General features: G+C 45.6%; 2 protein-coding genes across 3 annotated transcripts in view; one reads left to right on the top strand and one right to left on the bottom strand.

Moving 5' to 3' along the window:
- Positions 1-682: 682 nt before the first annotated feature.
- MRPL36 (mitochondrial ribosomal protein L36) lies at positions 683-3,296 on the bottom strand. Of its 2 annotated transcripts, none has more exons than XM_023734807.1 (2): positions 3,256-3,296; positions 683-1,953 (listed from the first exon to the last, which is right to left on the bottom strand). In XM_023734807.1, exon 2 carries the CDS (start codon positions 1,938-1,940, stop codon positions 1,608-1,610), a length of 333 nt encoding a protein of 110 aa, XP_023590575.1. In that variant the 5' UTR covers positions 1,941-1,953; positions 3,256-3,296; the 3' UTR covers positions 683-1,607. The 2 variants fall into 2 exon arrangements, with proteins under 2 accessions (XP_023590575.1, XP_023590574.1); XM_023734806.1 differs by lacking the exon at positions 3,256-3,296 and adding an exon at positions 3,051-3,195.
- A 5,964-nt stretch (positions 3,297-9,260) lies between these two features.
- The window catches only part of NDUFS6 (NADH:ubiquinone oxidoreductase subunit S6), a 15,463-nt gene continuing 8,417 nt past the window's right edge, over positions 9,261-16,306 (top strand). The window contains exons 1-2 of the mRNA XM_004380279.2: positions 9,261-9,415; positions 10,763-10,816. Of these exons, the coding sequence (XP_004380336.1) occupies positions 9,284-9,415; positions 10,763-10,816 (186 nt within the window). The 5' untranslated portion in view covers positions 9,261-9,283. The remainder of the gene's footprint in view (positions 9,416-10,762; positions 10,817-16,306) is intronic.

The following is a 16,306-nucleotide window of genomic DNA, read 5'->3' as shown; positions in this document are numbered from 1 at the left end:
GAGATGAGATGAGGGGACTCTGCTCATGACTCCAAACAGCTTTTCTGCCTGCAGGCTTACACCCCCTTCAGAAACCATGCAGCTCCCTGGCACAGCTCCACCGCCTCTGGATTCTCTTCCTAGCTGTGGTTAATGTCCGTGCATGCATGTGTGCACACGTGCATGTCCTTCCTGCCAATGCCAATGTTCTACATCATCTCACTTGGATTTTCTGCCTCCTTTACTCCCTTATCTCCTCACTATGTACAACCATCACTTAGTGCTCACGGCCTGGCATGGGGGTTCCCCTTGCTACACTCGTGCCACCACTGCCTCCCTGCAGGAGCCACCATGTCCTGACTCTGTAGGGATCAAACAGGCCAAAGCACAGAAGTACATTATAGAAGCTACCGTTGGCCTTGGGAAATCATACTCAGTTCTCCACATTTTCAATCATTTACCATCATCGCCAATGTGAGAACCAAACCAAAAACCAAACCCGTTGCCATCGATTCCCACTCATAGCAAACCTACAGGACAGAGTAGAAATGCCCCATAGGTTTTCCAATGAGCGGCTGGTGGATTCAAACTGCCCACCTTTTGGTTAGCAGCCGAGCTCTTAACCTGAGAGCATCCCTATATTCACAACTTTCAAGAAAAGGGTATTCTGGCCTAGGTCTCTATGAACAATATTGCTTTCAAGGGAGAAACATCCGGTGCTATCTGTGCTGGTGTAACTTGAAGCCAGGCTACTGCACTGTAGTTTAGAATGGCTCGCAGCCCAGGAAGCGTGCCAGGCTGAACATAAAGTTCACTGGATTTACGCAGATTCACCTCCTTACCAGGCTGCAGAAACATGCGGTCACAGGAGAAACTGTTTTCAAAGAGAACAAATAACTAGATTATGGCTTTTCATCGTTGACAAATGGCAGTATTTCCCCAAACGCTGGAATGTGTAACACTTTCTTCAGAGATCCTGTGGGTTATTTTGCAAAACGGCCAGTGCATTATTTTGCTATTCATCCTTTTGGTATAGAAAATCCACTACCAGGGTCTGATAAACACCAACTTGCTGTGTAAAAGCGTTAGTACTCTGGGGTCTCAGACCAAAGATGACATATTTGATACCCAATATACTCTTACATACAAATTAAACTTGCCTTGAGTTGAAGATGGCCATCAAGGCCCTTCATCCTTATCCTCAAAAGACAGAAATGTGGAGACCAGCTTGAATCCACGTAAAAAGCAGCCATATCTTTGACTACCAAGGCAGGGCTGGGAGTGACCTTTCAGACCTGCATTCTAACCTTGTGGGCTAAAACTGGCTTTCCCTCCATACGTTCTCCAGCCTCCAGTCCAAGTACAAACGCAGCTTGCACGGAAGAAAGATAAAAACGAGTTGTTTCCCATCTGGGGCTCTGGCTTGATAGGATTGGGACTGATATAAAGAGATGAGACACCTGGGGAGTGCAGTCAACAAACTCTGAAGGTCAACAAATCTTAGACTACAGGACGTTTAAATTTTATTTTCCTCCTGACAAGGTAAACTCATTTTCCCAAGGAAATTTTATTTTTAATTTCCCAAGGAAATAAAAATAACTTTGCACAGCCTTTTCAAGCCGAAGGGACTACATCTGTCTTTGCTTGTGCTTTGGGTTTGTTTTACAATAGATGAACCACCGGCCTCGTCTCTTCACCCGGTAACAGTCCTTGCAGCGCTTCTTGATGACGCCCTTGGTTTTGAACCCCAGAGCAGGCTGCAGACATGGCATGAGACGGTTTGAAAGAAGTGACTCCACCACTGAGCTGGGCTTCAGGAGACTCGTCCCAACTGGAAGGGCGCTGCGAAGGGATCCTAGCAGCAATGTGGATAGTCCTCGGGATTTCACTGTGTGGTGACTCAGCTGGAGGAGAGGGTGCACGACAGAAACCGCCACTGTCCTTATCAAACGAGTTGCCATATTGCGGCTAAACCTATGGGGGGAAAGGAAAAAAGCTGTTATAAACTCTTCTATACTTCTGCCTATATTTACAACTTCATTCTTCCTATTTTGCTATGGCTTAGGAAGAGGAGGGCTGTGGAGGTCACAGAGCGGTGAGTTTAGGTCCAAGCTTTCCTTTACCAGCTGAGTACTCATTCTCCTGAAGCTCCAAATTAAACGGTCAGTCTACCCTACCATAAGAATAGGAAAGAATGCATAGAGCCCTTTGCAATAATTTAGGATCCTTTCCCGTTTGTAGAAGTGTAAATGAATACGTAAAACACTAGGAGGTTTATAAAAGACACACCTGGCTGGTGAGAACCTTAAACTTAGGCCACATCCCCCATTTCAAAATAACTATTCCAGGCGAGCAGGGGCTAAATGACTCGCCCTTGTCCTGTAGAGAATTGGCATCAAGGTTAAATCCAAGTGTCCTGGGCCAGGGCCAATTCTGAGAACGAACAAAGCATGTGTCCATGTAGCAGCATGTGATAGCAAGCCACATTAAGTATATCTGGGAATCAGTACACTCACAGGAGATCATCCACCCTTGGCAAGTACCACTTATCCTGCCTCCCCATGAACCCTGATCCCTTTTAGGTTTAATGAAAGGACAGACTATGGGCAAAGCTGACATGTCTTTGATGATAAAAGGTAAATTAGGATCCCGAGTAAGCTACTCAATCAGCAGACAAGAAAACACTAAAGCAGACCCCACCCTCTAAACGTAGGGTAGTGGAGGGAAGTTAACTAGTATTTTACAGTCTAACTACCCATTTGCTTTATGGAGTTACTTGCAATATGCAGGTTTGGTCATGTGCTGTGTTGCCCAAAGCCGTGGGGAGGGACGGGTGAAAGGTAACACTTGCTGAGACTTTCGTGTACTCGGTTCAAATGTCCGCGGACCCCACTCCAACCCGGGGCAGTCGGAGCAGACAGGCCCCCCCATTATGGGTGATGTAGTTCCGACCCGCAGGGGTCCGGAAGGGTCCCGTCCCACTCAGCGAGGCGCAGAAGAGGCGCTGGCTTCCAGCCCGTGGTCCAGGCCGTCCCGATCCGCCGACCTTCCGAGGGCACAAACCCCCTTACCTACTGCTCATCCGGTCGCCGCCGGGATGCGGGGGCGGCCCACCCGGGGAAACTGAGGCCCAAGGGCGCCCCGAGCAGCCGACCTTGCCCTCCTGCAGCCTCGGCCTGGCGGGTTGCTCCGGGGGCGACTCAGGACAGCGCGCCCCACCGCCGACTCCCCGGCCCCACGCTCCCCAGCTCCGTAACTACAGCCAAGACCCCCTACCTCAAAAAAAGGCGCCTAACTCCAGCCAGCGGCGCGCCCTCGCCTGCGCCTGCGCAATGCGGGGGATGACGCGCCGCCAGAAATCCCCGCCAGGAAAAAAGATGGCCGTGGGTCACGTGGTATGCCCACGCTCCGGCGACCCCGGGGTCAAGAGAGAGGAGTGCTGGGCCGGGGGTTGGGCGTCTCTTCTCCCTAGGGCCCCGCTCTGTCACCAGAAGACAGCCAGAGGGGCGCCTGGCCGTCCGTTTGCGGGCCGCCTTCCCCCTCGTGGGGCTCCTGCACCTATTCCCTGGCGCCCCCTGCCCAGAACGCCCCCTGCCCTGGCAGTTTGGGGGATTGTTCTATGGAAAACATGCAAAAATGGGCGTGAATACGGATACTTAAAAAGAGAAAGGACATCACTGTTGTTGTTAGGTGCTGTCGAGTCAATTCCGACTCATAGCGACCCCATGTGACGGAGTAGAACTGCCCCATAAGGTTTCCTAGGCTGTGATCTTCCCGGGAAGGTGCCCTGGTGGCACCGTGGTTAATCACTAGGCTGCTAATCTGAAGATTGACGGTTGAAATCCACCAGCTGCTCTGCAGGAGGAAGATGTGGCAGTTGGCTTCTGTAAAGATTACAGCCTTGGAAACCCTATGGAGCAATTCCGCTGTGTCCTACAGGGTCCCTATGTGTCGGAGTCAACTCCATGACAGCGGGTTTAATCTTAACAGGAGCAGATCGCCAGGTCTTTTTACTGGTTAGCAGCTGAGCACTTAACCATTGCACCACCAGGGCTGCTAAAGACATCACTACCAATTAGAAATTTTTTTTAAATTGACAAATGCCAATTTCAAAAAAAAAGAAAAAAACCACATCATTTTACTGACTTGATATCCTGGGAGAAATGGGAGGAGGCCAGGGAAACAAACGGAAATAGACTACGATCCTAACTGGCTGCAGTTAAAATCTTTTTTTTCCTCTGCCAACGTCTTATTGTGAACATTTTCGAACATACAGAAAAGTTGAAGGAACTTTAACCGTGAACACCTAGATACACACCACTTACCTCTGTTCTCCAATTAACTTGCTTACACTAGATTTTTCAGGGATCTTATTTTTATGTGTAAAAAAAAGAGGGTCAGCGAAAAAGAGGAAGACCCTCAGCTAGATGGGTTGACACAGTGGCTGCAAGAACGGGCTCAAACACAGCAACGACTGTGAGGGTGGCGCAGGACCAGGCAGTGTTTTGTTCTGTTGTACACGGGGTCACTATGAGTTGGAACTGCCTCAATGGCACCTAGCAACAACAACGACATTTTTATGTGTATCATGGTAAGTCGAATGCCCTTCCCCCAATATTTCAGCGTGTATGTTGTTAACTAAGGGCTTTTGCACACGAACAGGTGAATATCGTGGCCTTTGTCAACTTCAAGACAAACTTGTCTCCCACCACCACATTGTCAAGGCAACTTTCAGCTTTCAGGAAGCTTTTATGTGCATTTTTTCTGTCTTGTAATCTTTCCCCCTTGCTTCTGTCTCATCTCCCTGACCTCCCATCTCCCAGTGTGGTGTTCTCAGAGTCACCTGGATTGTCAGGCTTGGACCATAGCTAAGGACAATGGAGATGCAGGAGTGCATAGTCCTGATATGCTGGCCAGGTGCTCTGTGTCCTGGGCAAGCTCCCCAGGGAAACTTCAGAGGATTGGCACACCGCCCCAGGTGAGGGTACTGCAATTCCCACATCAGCGCCGCTCTGAGTCCAGGCTGTCCTTGTACCGCCCAGGGGCCTCGCCTGGACAGTTTCTCCCTGCGCTGATGGACCTTGCACTGTTTGCTGAGCCTTCTATGATCCTGCCCTGTATCATTTTAATCCTCCCAACAGGTGTATGAGGAAAGCTTCAGCATATCTAGTTTACAAGGGAGGGCAATGAAACCTAAAAGCAAAGGAGCCTGCCCAGGCTTTTTGTTGTTTTTGTGTGCCATCATACTGACCCCAGATGACAGAGTAGAACTGCCCCATAGGGTTTTCTAGGCTGTGATCTTTATGGAAGCAGATTGCTAGGTCTTTCTCCTGTGGAGCCACTGGGTGGGTTCGAACCACCAGCCTTTCAGTTAGTAGCCAAGTGCTTAATCATTGTGCCACCAGTGCTCCTTCTGCCCAGGCTTATAAGCTGGGAGTCATACCCAGATCTGCTCAGTTTGACACACATGACATCAGTTGCTGTTGTGTTGATTCTGAGACTCCATGTGGAGACTCCATGTGTGTCAGAGTAGAACTGTGCTCCATAGAGTTTTCAGTGGCTAATATTTTGGAACTAGATAGCTAGGGCTTTCTTCTCAGGTGCCTGTGAGTGGACTTGAACCTACAACCTTTTAGTCAGCAACTGCGAGCTGAGATTAAGGCATGTGAGGGCCCTAGACACTGATAATCTGTGGTGCCCCCTCTTCTGCTTACTCACACATTGGACCGTGATATGTGAGTTAGATATATACATGTATATAGGTGTGTGTGTGGCACCAGTGGTTAAGAGTTCAGCGGCTAACCAAGAGGTCAGCAGTTTGAAACCACCAGTCACTCCTTGGAAACCCTATGGAGCAGTTCTACTCTGTCCTGTAGGGTTGCTATGAGTCCGCATCTACTCAACAGTGACGGTTTTGGCTTGTTTTTGTGTGTTTGTGTCTCAGCTCTCCATGAAGTAACTTTTTTTTTTTTTAATGTGACTATAAGTGATTGAACATAAAAGTAGCGTGTAACACTTTAGTGGAATGAGATAAACTGGATTATAAAATTTTTAGTGGATGTGGGGTACTCAGATTTTTACTGTATACCATGCTTTCTACAAAATGAATATTCCACATATTCTACAGCAAAGAAAATGAGTCAGTGAACTTAGTTGTTTGAACAATGTAAAATTCTGTTCATCTCCCACAACGAAAAATTGACTTTCACCAATTTTGCTTTATATGGTTCATACTTCAATTTTGATGCTTATTTTGTAATAAATGCAATAATTATAAATGAACAAATGAAATGTCATAAAAAATTTAATGATCAGAAAACAAATTATAACAAATTATATTTTTAGATCTTTCATCTCTAACATGTTATAATTAAAAACCTTTCTTTATATGTTTTGCTGTCACAAATTCTGCAATGATTTTGTCACAATTAAGCTGCAAACAATATCTGCTTCCATACATAATAAGGATAATGGATCGAGTCTTGAATCATTGTTGTGCGCTCGCTTTTCCTTGTGTCCTGTCTGCTTGGCATCTATAGGTTTTTGCTTTGGACAACTGGTGCGCCTGTTTTATTGATGCCCTAAATAAGCACGAGCTTTACCTTACTTGGAGCCTTGGTGGCGCAGAGGTTAAGAACTTGGCTGTTAACCAAAAGGTCAGCAGTTTGAATCCACCAGCTACTTCTTAGAAACCCTACCGGGCGATTTTTCTCTGTCCTATAGGATCGACTTGACAGCAACGAGTTTTTTTTTTTTTTTTTAAACCTTGCTCAGGAGCACTGGTGGCGCAGTAGTTAAAGCTGTTGGCTGCTACCCAAAAGGTCAATGGTTCAAACTCCCCAGCTGCTCTGAGACAGAAAGATGTGGCAGTCTGCTCCCATAAAGAGATTTACAGCCTTTGAAACTCTATAAAGGGTCACTATAAGTCAGAATTGGCACTGGGTTTGATTTTACCTTACTTATTGGGTGGTGCAGTGGTTAAGAACTCGGCTGCTAACCAAAAGGTCAGCAGTTCAAATCCACCAGCTGCTCCTTAGACAGCATAGAGGGCAGTTGTACTCTGTCCTATAGAGTCCCTGTGAGTTGGAACCGACTCGACCGCATCTAACGACGACAACAAAACAGTCTGTTCTGGCCATCTCCTTCTGAAAAGCCACAGCCTTGAAATCCCTACGGAGCAGTTCTGTTTGCACCCACGGGGTCACCGTGAGTCAGAATCAACTTAATGACAACTAACAACAGTGGTGAAAGAGGTTTTTTATTGGATGCTAACTTAAAGGTTGGCAAGAAAGACCTGGCTGGCTGCTTCCGTAAATATGACAGCCAAGAAAACCCTTTGGAGCGGTTCTACTCCCCCCCAAGGGCGTCTCTGCGAATTGGAATCTGCTCCGCCGTAACAAGCTTGGTTGTTCTGGTATTTGCCCGATGTTGTTGTTGTTACGTTCATCAAGTCGGTTCTGACCCATAGCGACCCTGTGCACCACAGAACGAAACGCTGCCCGGTCCTGCGCCATGCTCACAATTGTCTTTATGCTTGAGCCCACTGTAGCAGCCACTGTGTCAGTCCGTCTCATTGAGGGTCTTCCTCTTTTTCACTGACCACGTACTTTACCAAGCATGATGTCCTTCTCCAGGGACTGATCCCTCTTAACAGCATGTCCAAAGTATGTAAGACGCAGTCTCGCCATCCTTGCTTCTAAGGAGCATTCTGGTTGTACTTCTTCCAAGACAGATTTGTTCGTTCTTTAGGCAGCCCGTGGTATATTCAATATTCTTCCCCAACACCACAATTCAAAGGCGTCAATTCTTCGGTCTTCCTTATTCATCGTCCAGCTTTCGCATGCGTACGATGCGACTGAAAATACCATGGCTTGGGTCAGGCTCACCTTAGTCTTCAAGTGACATCTTTGCTTTTCAACACTTTAAAAAGGTCTTTTGCAGCAGGCTTGCCCAATGCAATGCGTCCTTTGATTTCCTGACTGCTGCTTCCATGGGTGTTGATTGTGGATCCAAGTAAAATGAAATCCTGGCAATGTCAATCTTTTCTCCCTTTATCATAATATTGCTTATTGGTCCAGTTGTGAGGATTTGTTTTCTTTATGTTGAGGTGGAATCCATACTGAAGGCTGTGGTCTTTGATCTTCACCAGTAAGTGCTTCAAGTCCTCTTCACTTTCAGCAAGCAAGGTTGTATCATCTGCATATCACAGGTTGTTAATGAGTCTTCTTCCAATCCTGATGCCGTTTTTCTTCATATAGTCCAACTTCTCAGATTATTTACTCAGCATACAGATTGAATAGGTATGATGAAAGGATGCAACCCTGACACACACCTTTCCTGACTTTAAACCACGCAGTATCCCCTTGTTCTGTCTGAACAACTGCCTCTTGATCTGTGTACAGGTTCCTCATGAGCACAATTAAGTGTTCTGGAATTCCCATTCTTCGCAATGTTATCCATAATTTATTATGATCCACACAATCGAATGCCTTTGCATAGTCAATAAAATGCAGGTAAACATCTTATCTGGTATCGTCTGCTTTCAGCCAAGATCCATCTGACATCAGCAATGATATCCCTGGTGCTACATCCTCTTCTGAATCCGGCCTGAATTTCCCCCATGTGTTTGTCAGTTTGTCCTACTGTGGGGGCTTGTGTGTTGCTGTGATGCTGGAAGCTATGCCACCAGTACTCAGATACCAGCAGGGTCGCCCATGGCGGACAGGTTTCAGCTGAGCTTCCAGACTAACACAGACTAGGAAGAAGAACCTGGCGGTCTACTTCTGAAAAGGTTTAGCCGGTGAAAACCTTATGAATAGCAGCGGAACACTCTGTATTTGCATGATGGACAGTATCAATTGTTTTACTTGTAGCCTTATTAGGGCTGTGTTGCAGAAGTCTCTGAAATAGGCTACCTCCTTCCTCTCTAGACCGAGGAAGCCACACACGCAAATGATGCACAGGCAAACTGAATTTACTTAATACAACCATTTGATATTTAAAACTTCCAATATTATCTTAAGAACACACAAAAATGTATCGTCAGCTTCCATCCTATCCTACAGTCCTCCAAATAAGAATCACTGAGCAGCTACTAACAGTAAACTATGTGCTTATTTCCCACCTTCTCTGGGCTGCATTTGCCCGCCGTTTGCCGGATCGCGCAGCACGTGTGCAGCTTCCTGCCCCGCCCCGCGTAGGCCGCCCCAGGGCGAAATAAGTCCCGAGATTATTGGCCCCAACAGAAGCTGTGCGCATGCGTTGGCGCTGCGGCGTGCGTCGGGTCAGGGGTCAGCCGCGAAAGATGGCGGCGGCAGTGACCTTTTGCCGGCTGCTGAGCCGCAGTCGCCTGGCCGCGCTGAGCCTTCCCCAGGCCGCCAGGTGTTTCGGGGTGCGGACTTCGCCTACTGGGGAGAAGATCACGCACACTGGCCAGGTAACCGTCATAGTGGAAGGCCGAACGATGCCTCTCCGTGTAGAGTGCCGGATCCGGTGCAGCCCCGTCCGGCACCGCGGACACCGCAACCCCAGGCGGGAGAAAGCAGCCTCCGACCCTGCCTGCAGAGATGCCCTGGTTCTACAGGTCACCGGCGGATCCTCCTGCCGCCAGTCCTGGCCTTTCCCTGTCGCTCTCTGCCCTCCGACCAGGCTGCCCTTCTTTCCTGCCCCTGCCATGGCCGGGATACTGGTCCCTCGGGGCCCCGGAGAGGGCCTTTTGTCCAGAAGCGAGCACGGCCCTTGTTAGAGAAGATCAGGGTTAGCTAAGAATGAACGCTAGAGGACTGTTTTGAAAAGGGGGAGAGGGGGCTTAACCTTTTACTTTGCAGTTCTCCCTGTTAAGATGATAGCTAAGCTGTGCTCCTGTTAGCATGCACAGCACACACACACACAGATAAATGAGACAGCCTTTGGCAAATGTTAATGAAAAGGCTCCACCTTCATATATACGGGAATGTTATGATGTTAGTGGCGTTTTTGTAATTGTGTTCTCATCTTCAGGCGTTCCGTGAAGTCTAAAATTTAGACTGTGTTAACCTATGGGTAGGAGCCCTGGTGGCACAGTGGTTAAGAGCTCGGTTGCTAGCCAAAAGGTCGGCAGTTCCAATCTACCAGCTGCTCCTTGGAAACCCTATGGGGCGGTTCTGCTCTGTCCTGTACGGTCCCTATGAGTCAGAATCGACTTGAGGGCAACCGGGTTGAGGGGTTTATCCAATGGGTAACTGATTACTGTGGCTTACCATTGGGAATATAACTATCAATTTAATTTTTTTTAGATCCAATATTTTAATGTTTGTTCAGTATTAAGTAATAAATGTTAATAACTTGAGGGTCTCTTGTAGCCTGTAACCCAAAAAAAGTGTTAAACTATAACCGTAAACCAAGCGGTGGGAAAGTAAGGTACCTATACTGCTAAAATGTCACCTAGTAGATTTAGAGGGGAAAAGAAAGCTATGTGACCGGATGTGAAAGAAGGCTGGGGGTGGTCCTCCTATGCTTGCATGTGTCTCTCTTCTCTTCCACTCCAGCTTTCTCAAGATTATTTCCCAGCACTACCCCAGACTTGCTTCCTTCCAATCCGGTTTACTGCATTTTATCATTAGAGGTAGCTTGCTGAAAATACTCCTGATTGCATAGCTATACTTTGTCCCTCGTGTGTTTGACTAATCATCAATGGTATAAGTGTTAAGAAAAAACATTGTCCTGTATATTTACGATTGATAATAAGTGATCTCTTTCCAAATTAAGCCGTAAAATTAACATATGGTCTTTTTCTTTTTTTCAGGTTTATGATGAGAAAGATTATAGGCAAATGCGGTTTGTGGGTCGTCAAAAAGAGGTGAGTATCTAGTAAAAGACGGGTAAGATTTCATAAGACTTTATATAACCAGGAAACAAAAATCACTATATAAGATTCCATATTTAAATCAATTTCTCAAAAATGTGATAACCCTAGAAACTCTGGAATTCTGTATTTCTTCAGAATGTTAAATGTGTCTGTTTCTGGGTGGTGGTTGTTGTTTCTTGGAAATATGTAGCATAATATTTTGTAAGTGTATTTCTTTTTAAATGGGATTGATCTTTTCTTTCATCTCTGTGCTTTATTTCTCTGAGACTCTCAAAGTAAACCGTATCAATTTTTTACAAATTACTCTGTTAGTCATCTTTTTGGGGTATGCTTTTCTTAGATCTCACCAAATAAAGTAGGGACTTAAACTGACATAGCTGAACACGGGGCCTGAATTACTCTTCCCTCAGTGGGTCTACCTGTTGCACATCATTTACTCTAAACACCCAACCGAAGTGTGACTGCTGGAGAAGGAATGTTGGGATTGGACTCCTTCTGCCTAAACAAGCCTGTATCTTACCTAATTCCTTTATTTATTCCTTATATTTCCTAGCTCCTAAATTCTCATTCCACATCAGTCCAGCCATTTCTGCCCGTTTTCCTAGTTTGTTTGTCCTCCACAGCCACCTTGAATCGCAGACCTTTCCACAATACTCAGCTTATTTTTCTCATTACGCTTCAAAAAACCCTTTGCCATAGAGTCAATTCTGACTTATAGTGACCCTATACAGCGGAGTAGACTGCCCCACAGGATTTCCAAGGAGCAGCTGGTAGATTCGAACTGCTGACCTTTTGGTAAGCAGCCAAGCTCCTGACCTTGCACCACCAGGGCTCCCATTACACCTTGTTGTTTCTAGGTGCTGTTGAGTCGATTCTGACTCATAACCACCCTACATACAACAGAACGAGACACTGACCGGTCCTGTGCCGTCTTCACAATCCTTGTTATGCTTCAGTCATTGCTGTAGCCACAACATCTCGTTGAGGGTCTCCCTCTTTTTTTGCTGACTGTCGACTTTACCAAGCATGATGTCCTTCTCCAGGGACTGGTCCCTCCTGATAACATGTCCAAACTACGTGAGACGAAATCTCGCCATCCTTGCCTCTAAGGAGCGTTCTGGCTGTACTTCTTCCAAGACAGATTTGTTTGTTCTTTTGGCAGTCCGTCATACGTTCAATATTTTTCACCAACACCAGAATTCAAAGATGTCAGTTCTTCAGTCTTCCTTAGTCATCGTGCAGCTTTTGCATGTGTATGATGTGATTAAAAACACCATGGCTTTGGGTCGGGTGCACTTTAGTCCTTAAAGTGACATCTTTGCTTTTTAACACTTTAAAGAGGTCTTTTGTGGCAGATTTTCCCAGTGCAGTATGTTGTTTGCTTTCTTGACTGCTGCTTCCACGGGCATTGATTGGGATCCAAGTAAAATGAAATCCTTGACAATACAGTCTTTTCTCGGTTTATCATGACGTTGCTTATTGGTTCAGTTGTGAGGATTTTTGTTTTCTTTATGTTGAGGCGTAATCCATGCTGAAGGCTGTGGCCTTTGATCTTCATCAGTAAGTGCTCCAAGTCCTCTTCACTTTCAGCAAGCAAGGTTGTGTCATCTGCATAACAGGTTGTTAATGAGTCTTCCTCCAGTTCTTCTTCATATAGTCCAGCTTCTCAGATTATTTGGTCAGAATACAGATTAAATAAGTATGGTGAAAGGATACAACCTTGACACACACCTTTCCTGACTTGAAACCACACAGTATCTCCTTGTTCTGTTTGAATGACTGCCTCTTGACCTGTGTACAGATTCCTCATAAGCACAATTAAGTGTTCTGGAATTCCCGTTCTTCTCAATGTTATCCATAACTGGTTATGATCCACCCAGTGCAATGCCTTTGCACAGTCAATAAAACACAGGTAAACGTCTTTCTGTATTCTCTGCTTTTAGCCAGTGTCTTAGTCATCTAGTGCTGTTCCAACAGAAATACTACAAGTGGATGGTGTTAACGAGGAGAAGTTTATTCTCTCACAGTCCAGTAGGCTACAAGTCCATACTCAGGGCATCAGCTCCAGAAGAAGGCTCTCTCTGTCGACTCCGGAGGAAGGTCCTTGTGATGCATCAGTCTTTCCTTGGTCTGGGAGCATCTCAGCGCAGGAACCTCAGGTCCAAAGGACACGCTGTGCTCCTGGCACTGCTTTCTTGGTGGTATGAGGTTCCTATGTGTCTCTGCTCGCTTCTCTCTTTTATATCTCAAAAGAGATTGTATTAAGACACTAATTTTGTCAACCTCATCAGTATAACCTCATCACAGTGATAGAATTTATAACACATAAGGAGATCACGTATAATCTCATCGTAGTGATAGAGTTTACGACACATAAGGAAATCACATCAGATAACACAATCATACAATACTGGAAATCATGACCCAGCCAAGCTGACAGATATTTTTTGGGGACACAGCTCAATCCATGACAGCCAGGATCCATCTGACATCAGCAATATCATCTCTTATTCCATGTCCTCTTCTGAATTCAGCCTCAATTTCTGGCAGCTCCCCTTCTATGTACTGCTGCAAATGCCTTTGAATGATCTTGAGCAAAATTTTACTTGCATGTGATATTAATGATATTGTTTGATAATTTCTGCATTTGGTTGAATCACCTTTCTTGGGAATAGGCATAAATATAGATCTCTTCCAGTCGGTTGGGCAGGTAGCTATCTCCCAGATTTCTTGGCATAGATAAGTGAGGACTTCCAGCGCTGCATCCATTTGTTGAAACATTTCAATTGGTATTCTGTCAATTCCTGGAGCTTTGTTTCTCCCCAATGTCTTCAGTGCAGCTTGGACTTCTTCCTTCAGTACCATTGGTTGTGGATCATATGCTACCTCCTGAAATGGTTGAACATCGACCAATTCTTTTTGGTATAGTGACTGTGTATTCCTTCCATCTCCTTTTGATGCTTCCTGTGTTCAGTATTTTGCCTGTAGAATCCTTCCATATTGTGGCTCGAGGCTTGAATTTTTAGTTCAGTTCTTTCAGCTTAAGAAATGCTGAGTGTGTTCTTCCCTTTTGGTTTCTAATTCCAAGTCTTTGTACATTTCATTATAATACTTTACTTTGTCTTCTTGAGCTGCCCTTTGAAATCTTCTGTTCAGCTCTTGAACTTCATCATTTCTTCCTTTAGCTTTAGCTACTCAATGTTTAATAGTACTTTCAGAGTCTCTTCTGACATCTATTTTGGTATTTCCTTCTTTTCTTGTCATTTTGATGACCTTTTGCTTTCTTCATGTATGATGTCCTTGATGTCGTTCCATAACTTGTCTGGTTTTCGGTCATTAGTGTTCAATACATCAAATCTGTTCTTGAGATGGTCTCTGAATTCAGGTGGGATATACTCAGGGTTGTACTTTGGCGCTCGTGGGCTTGTTCTAATTTTCTTCAGCTTCAGCTTGAACTTGCATATGAGCAATCGATGGTCTGTTCTGCAGTCAGCCCCTGGCCTTGTTCTGACTGATGATACTGAGCTTTTCCCTTTCCACGGATGTAGTTGATTTGATTCCTGTGTATTCCATCAGGCGAGGTCCATGTGTATAGTTGCTGTTTATGTTGTTGTAAAAAGATTTTTGCAATGAAGAAGTCGTTGGTCTTGTAAAATTCTATCATGCGATCTCCGGCATTATTTCTATCACCAAGGCCATATTTTCCAACTATGGATCCTTCTTCTTTGTTTCTAACTTTCGCATTTCAATCACTAGAAATTATCAATGCATCCTGATTGCATGTTCGATCAATTTCAGACTGCAGAAGCTGGTAGAAATCTTCAACTTCTTCATCTTTGGCTTTAGTTGTTGGTGTGTAAATTTGAATAATAGTTGTATTACCTGATCTTCCCTGTAGGCATATGGAGATTATTCTATCAGTGACAGCATTGTACTTCAGGAGAGCTTGAAATGGTCTTTTTAACAATGAATATGATGCCATTCCTCTTCAATTTGTGATTCCCAGCATAGTAGACCATATGATCGTCTGATTCGAAATGGCCAATACCAGTCCATTTCAGCTCACTAATGCCTAGGATATCGATGTTTATGCGTTCCATTTAAGTTTTGATGATTTCCAGTTTTTCTAGGTTCATACTTCGTACATTCCATGTTCTGATTTTTAATGGATGTTTGCAGCTGTTTCTTCCCATTTTGAGTTGTGCCACATCAGGAAATGAAGGTCCTGGAAGCTTGACTCCATCAGGTCCTTAAGGTCGACTCTACTTTGTGGAAGCAGCTCTTCCCCAGTCGTAGTCTGAGTGCCTTCCACCCTGAGGGGCTCATCTTCAGGCGCTATATCAGACAGTGTTCCGCTGCTGTTGATAAGGTTTGCACTGGCTAATTTTTTTCAGAAGTAGAACCATGTCCTTCTTCCTAGTCTGTCTTAATCTGGAAGCTCAGCTGAAACCTGTCTACCACAGGTGACCCTGCTGGTATTTCTAGCATCTAGCATCACAGCAACACGCACGCCCCCACAGTGCGACGAACTGAGAAGTGTGTGGAGGCGTTACACCTCAGCTGTGCCTGGATCATGTTTCCCTTCCACTTGGACTGCGCTGACAGAGATCATTGCAGTGTCTGGTTTCTCTACGTCTGTTTCTCAGCTACGGGCATTTCTAGACAGAGTTATGTAGTCAGCTTGGCTCATAAATTTATAATCTCTAAATTCAGGTTGACTGCTATGTGGTCTGGTGAGTAGGTGGCAGAGAAGTTTTTATTTTGCCTGTCAACTCTTAATTATTTGGTAGTCCTACCTGAGTGTTGGGTTGACAAGGATCCTGAGGCCTAGTCCAAGTTCAGTGGAAAAGAGCACTGCTATGGATTAGTGATGTCTGCCAAGAGTACCGTGGTGGTGTGGTGGTGCATGTGCAGTCGATTCGCCTCCCTGGTGGAGTGGAAGCCCTGTGGACCTGGCGGTGTGGTGCAGGGTGTGTGTGGGGGTTCTCTCCCTGGTGGAGTGGAAGCCGTGTGGACCTGGCAGTCTGTTAGACTTGGGCTGAATTGTAGCGTAGGCTGATGCCTCCAAAAATCGGTTTCCTTTTCTGTAAAATGGAAAGTATGACAATAGTTTCTGTAGAAATGTTTAGTATTAAGTGAGATAACATAAATATCTAGTAAAGGTTTGGCATGTGACAAGCCCTCCCCGTCTTCCTCCTCGGGAACCCTGTCTACTTCTGCTTTAGTAGACTCGTTAGCTTATTGCCAGTACTAGCAGCCATTCCAAACACTCTTTCTCTACCACCCAAGCCCAGCGTTTCACAGCATGGAGCGGATGGCATGTGGAAGGGGACAATTCTTCAGTGTGGAGACCACCCTGTGCTTCCAGTGAAAATTCACTTCTCCCAGTGAGGTTGCTAACAAGATGCTGGGAAAGTGGAAGGGATTTTCAGAGGATTAGCAGTCCCTTTCGGCCCCTCGAGCATAGGGTTGGGGAGGTCC

The sequence above is a fragment of the Trichechus manatus genome, unplaced genomic scaffold, assembly GCF_000243295.1.
Source record: "Trichechus manatus latirostris isolate Lorelei unplaced genomic scaffold, TriManLat1.0 scaffold00072, whole genome shotgun sequence".
NCBI classification, from domain to species: Eukaryota; Metazoa; Chordata; class Mammalia; order Sirenia; family Trichechidae; genus Trichechus; species Trichechus manatus.
The sequence above is the reverse complement of the archived record's forward strand: the minus strand, read 5'-3'. Positions and strand labels throughout refer to the sequence as shown.